Raw genomic sequence first — 5,165 nt, forward strand, 5'->3', positions numbered from 1 at the left:
ATGAAAATCTATTTAAAAGTTCAACAGTAAAAGAAAAAATGTAACGTTATGAAATCTAGGTACGAAATAAAAATTAAACTCAAAACTCGGGTGATTGTATACCATTTTTTAAGATTAGGAACGAAGTGAAAACTAGAATCCGAATTGAGGATATTTTGTTATATTTCAATTAATTCAGGACTAAAACGACATCGTTTCTTAAGCTAATGGGAAGGAGAATCTATCCTCTTTGGTAAATCGGCACATAATTTCTCTCTACTTTCTCGCCGAGAGAAATCTTGGTTTCAAGAACAAGAACAGAATCATCAAATAGTGAAGGAGAGAGAGCTCAGAACGAAGAACTTCAGAAATGGGAGAAGAACAAGAGGATTCACAGAGGCTGAAGAGAGCAGCGGCGGCAGCATACGACTACGAGAACGATCCCAGATGGGCTGATTACTGGTCCAACATTCTGATCCCTCCTCATATGGCTTCTCGCCCCGATGTTGTTGACCATTACAAGCGCAAGTTCTACCAAAGATACATCGTGGGTTCTCTCCCTTTTCATTGTTTTCGATTTGGGTGTCGCTATTTTCCTCAATTAGACTCCGTACTCACTAATCGTTTGTTGGGGTTGTTTTCTTTCTATTAGATTTTTATTCTCTTTCTTGTTTTCGCATTATATAATTTGGTTCTCGCTAATTTCTGTTATGTAGAGGGTTAGTGTTAGTGCAATTTTTATTGGGAATTTTCATTTTTAGATTTTTAGATTTTGAGATTTCTTGTGATTTTGGGTTCTTGGAGTCGAGAGAAGATATTCAAGTTCAATTACAAGGCAATCAGTTAAAATCTTGGACTTGTTTTGTTTAAGCTGCGAAATAGGGCGTTTGTTTAACTGTCCTCTTTTATAGAATTTGTGCTTTTTGGTTATTCAAGTGTCTTCTTGCGTTTGTTTTAAATAATTACTTTATGCTTCTTTTCCTTACTTGGTTTTTCAAAACAGGATCCCGAACTTGTAGTAGAGGCCATGTCTTCAAGTAGTTCAACTCAGTCATCTAGACCTTCAGCAACATCTTCCGCAGCACCCCCTCCTACTAATGATCGAAGTCGACCACGGAGTTCAGGTAGAAGTTCTGTTTTTTCCCCCTCTTAATGCTAGACATCAAGATCTAGACATTTCTTTTATGTGCATGTTGAATTTACCTGATTGTATTTCCATAACGCATTGCTTGTGATGAAGCAGGATCAACGACGACTAGGACTTCAGGTACATCTGCAAGTGCAGATGCTAATCCAACTCCGTTGCGCTGGGATCGACAAACAATTCAGTTTTCTGTCAATGCATGGGTAGGTAGTTTAGTTCATGCTTGCTTATATGATGTTGCAAAGTTGGTATAACTACAGAATGTTTGAGGGCTACACAACGTCATTTATGTATTTATTTTTTTCTTAAATTTGAGGTGCTGGTTTCCTGAAAGCTTGTATGAAGTTTTCAGTCACGCACTTGGATTATTTTATTCGTCAATGAAATTGTTTCTTATCCAAAAAACAAAAAAAGAAAATTACAAATATTCCATCATTTCTGATAGATGAAATGTAATTCTCATAGGTTTTGTTGAATTTTTTTGTTCATATTTCCATACCCTAATTGTATCTGAAATGCTTTTTCTTCTCTTTGTGGAACTATCCCCTTCATTGCCAAAACTGTCTTCTGTTTGTGTGTGCATGTGTACGCCTGTTATGCACTTCAATCCCTAGATATAGAGAGTAAGATGCACACATCTCTTCTACTTTGAAAGTTCATATTTGATAGTGCCGGATCTTTCTCCAAGATTTACCGCCAGGTTTTCTCTATTAATTCAAGTCCTGTTCATTTTACCACAATTGAGATCCTCAACTGTCCCTTTTTGGGTAAACTGCAAACAAAAGACATTCTAGTTATATTCTGGAGGATTGAAAGCTCATTCATAGCAGATTTGGGTCATCAAATTTTTAGAGGTTATATGTGGCCATTGTCCATGGGCCTCTTTTCCTTCGTGGAAACTTGAAACCTCCAAGAAAAATCTTTATTAGAAAATTTATGAACAATAATTAAAATTTCATTTTAAGCATGAAAGTCATATACTAAGGGTATTTTCATAAAAAAAAAAACTATTGGTCATCTTCAGTATTGGCTCGTGGTATGGATCTTTCGGTTTTTCTTCCATTTTCTTAATATATTTTTTTCAATTTGGGCTCTATCCTGAAAAGCTAATTTCCTTTTCTTGTGCAGGTGTTTATTGTGGCTGTCCTAGCAATTTTCCCCCTAATACCCAAAAATCTTTCGCAGAGGGCATACAGGCTATCTTTTATGGGCACAACTTGTTCTTCCTTATATTCTTTGTACTCGTTGTATGGAGTAAGTCCTGCATACTAATTTAACAGCCTCATTTCCAATTCTATGAAAACTTTTGGTTTCTTCCAATCTTAAGAAGAGAAAAGAAAACTGCTCGTTTATGTTCATCTATTTCTCTATATTATCTTCCTATCTTGATTTATTAATTTTTTAACATTGGCAGAAGCCCAGGGCGTGGAATTTGCAAGCACTGCAAGCTTATTTCCAGTCCATAATTGCAACAAAAGATTTCATTTACTTCACTTACTGTATCACCTTTGTGACTTCAAATATTTGTCTTAAATGTAAGCATAGCTTCAGTGATCAACTTTTGTTTACTTATTAATCTCCTTATGATATCACTGTATTCATTCATTGAAACATGACTTTGTTAATATGATGTTTTTTTTTTTATCATTTCATGCCTCTGCGTTGAGATTTTTAATTTGTTTTAATTGTTAATGCAGTTGCTTTAATTCCTATCCTATGTCGGGCACTTGAACATGTTGCAAAGTTTCTTAGGCGTAATTTTGCACGTTCATCCTTATACAGGTAGTCTGTTGTCAATTTTTCAGTTCAGTTTACTTGTTGTATGAAATATATATCCAACACCACCACCCCCCTCCCCCCCCCCCCCCCCCCCCCCTCCCCCCCCCCCCCAAAAAAAAAAAAAAAAAAAAAGGAAAATGGGTGCCCACCACAGTTTCTTTCATGTTGCACCTAGAGAAGGATATACTTCTTGGGAGAAAATTAAGTGGTTTACGAACATTCCTTAATGAAAAGTTAAAGTATTCTTTTCAAAAAAAAAAAGTAAAGTGGTGTACGAACAGAAAAGAGGGAATAGATCGGATTAAAGTTCCTTTAATTTCAAATTTGGAAGGTGAATATTATCAATAAGAGATGCTTTATGTGTTCTTGAGGGAATAAATGGGTGTTCAAGGATATAGGAGAAATCAGGTGGTGAGCTCTCCTGTCGCTCTCCTGTCTGTCTACCTGCAGGAAGAATAGATGAATGTGACTGTGTATTGCCTCTTACTTTTCTCGTGTGCTTAAAATCTGCTTGTTGACTTCTTTTATAACAATAATAACATATCAGGTTTTCTCTGTGCAAGTTTCTTATGCGTTTATGCTTTCTTCAATTTTTTGCAGGAAATATTTGGAAGAGCCTTGCGTATGGGTGGAGTCAAATTCAACTACTCTTAGCATCCTATCTTCACAGGCTGAGATTGGACTTGGCTTCGTTCTAATCATCTCTTTGCTCTCGTTAGTTTTTACTCCCTTTTGCCTGTCTAACTTCTTCTAAATCGACCCCCTGCCCCCCACCGACACATACACTTTTCAATGGTTATTTCTCTTCAATGATCTCCTCAAACTTATGTTCTACAGGTGGCAACGCAACTTCTTACATACATTCATGTACTGGCAGGTGCGTTTTCTTGTAATCTTAACATAATAGCATGTTCTTTCTTAATTCTTATTATTTATTTTATTTATTTATTTTTTGTATAACATAATAGGGATTCAGGCACACGCACAATATTAGAAAGCATAGAAGATGACTTTACCATCCTAAATGTGTGTGTGGGGTTATTAACTGTAAAATAAATGAGCTTTTAAACCTGAAATGCTGCCACTTCTTAAATGTTTGGGCTTCTATTGAGAACCAGTAACTCAAGAACAATTCTCTTGGATTTTTAACCAAACAAATGCTATGTTGTTTCTAATATGATCTCATTTCGATGTTTTAACTCCTGAATAGACTGATGACGATCTTTTAGGGTGTTTCTCTTGTTGAAACTTTATATTTTGTTTTCATAATCAAAGAATAGAGTTTCTGACTCACTTTTTTTTTTCTTTCTTTTTTTTTGGTTCTGGACAATTGCAAAACAGCTGCTAAAGCTCATGTATCATGCTCCTGTCACTTCTGGGTATCATCGTAGCGCCTGGTCCAATATTGGGAGGGTTGTTTCTCCGTTGATCTACCGTTATGCTCCATTCCTCAATACTCCTCTTTCAATGGCGCAAAGATGGTGGTTCAGGTAGAAGCTAAATAGAGGAAGAAGATGCGAGTCTGATGTATGAAAAGTGTTAGACTAATCCCAGTAGTGACTCTCCCACTTTTTCAAGCTAAAAATTGGTGTCACAATGTCTTGAAAAGCATCTCTATAACATGGAATGGATGACATTCTCACTTGGGTCTATGGATCAAGTTTGGCTTCCAAATGCAACTTCTTATATGTTTAGTATTGATATACATTCTACTTGTTAGGAGATTGTTATGTTTGGAATGTGTGGGTTTTCTATCCTGCCTGAAGGTTGCTCATGGTCGTGGCTATATGCACTCTGTTCATGGTGATGGAGGGAAGGTTCATTATTTCTTTCATTTTGTAGACTTCATGTCTAACATTTAATATCTAATGAGCTTCTAGAAATAGATCTTTGGATCACAATTAAAAGGAAATATTATACATCTCCAATAAATAATTGCACTATTATCTCATATATAATACATACATTTATATACACATATATATGATGATATTGAACTTTTATATTAACCGAGGTATTACTTTTTTTCTTTTTCTTTTTTCAATTCTTGTCTATGTACATTTTATTATTATTTTTTATTTTTTGGTTGGATTATTGTTATTTGTAAATATGGTTCATTCATATATTTGAGGCCAACGTTCTCTTTTGACAATCACGTCAATGGTGAATAAAATGGTCAACTTTCTTAAGAAACCGATAAATTAACTGTTGCAACTGTATCAATTTCAAAGTTAAACTCATAATATTGTTTTAAGAGATAATT

At 35.2% G+C, this 5,165-nt stretch overlaps 1 protein-coding gene across 1 annotated transcript; it reads left to right on the plus strand.

Moving 5' to 3' along the window:
* The first annotated feature begins 228 nt into the window (after positions 1-228).
* LOC120080575 (transmembrane protein 33 homolog) lies at positions 229-4,853 on the plus strand. Its single transcript, XM_039035285.1, has 9 exons — positions 229-526; positions 983-1,103; positions 1,223-1,326; positions 2,252-2,377; positions 2,538-2,658; positions 2,821-2,905; positions 3,503-3,616; positions 3,740-3,779; positions 4,244-4,853. The coding sequence occupies exons 1-9, from the start codon at positions 350-352 to the stop codon at positions 4,394-4,396; spliced, it is 1,041 nt and encodes a 346-aa protein (XP_038891213.1). The 5' UTR covers positions 229-349; the 3' UTR covers positions 4,397-4,853.
* Positions 4,854-5,165: the final 312 nt, after the last annotated feature.

Source organism: Benincasa hispida, chromosome 6 (genome assembly GCF_009727055.1).
Source record: "Benincasa hispida cultivar B227 chromosome 6, ASM972705v1, whole genome shotgun sequence".
Taxonomy (NCBI): domain Eukaryota; kingdom Viridiplantae; phylum Streptophyta; class Magnoliopsida; order Cucurbitales; family Cucurbitaceae; genus Benincasa; species Benincasa hispida.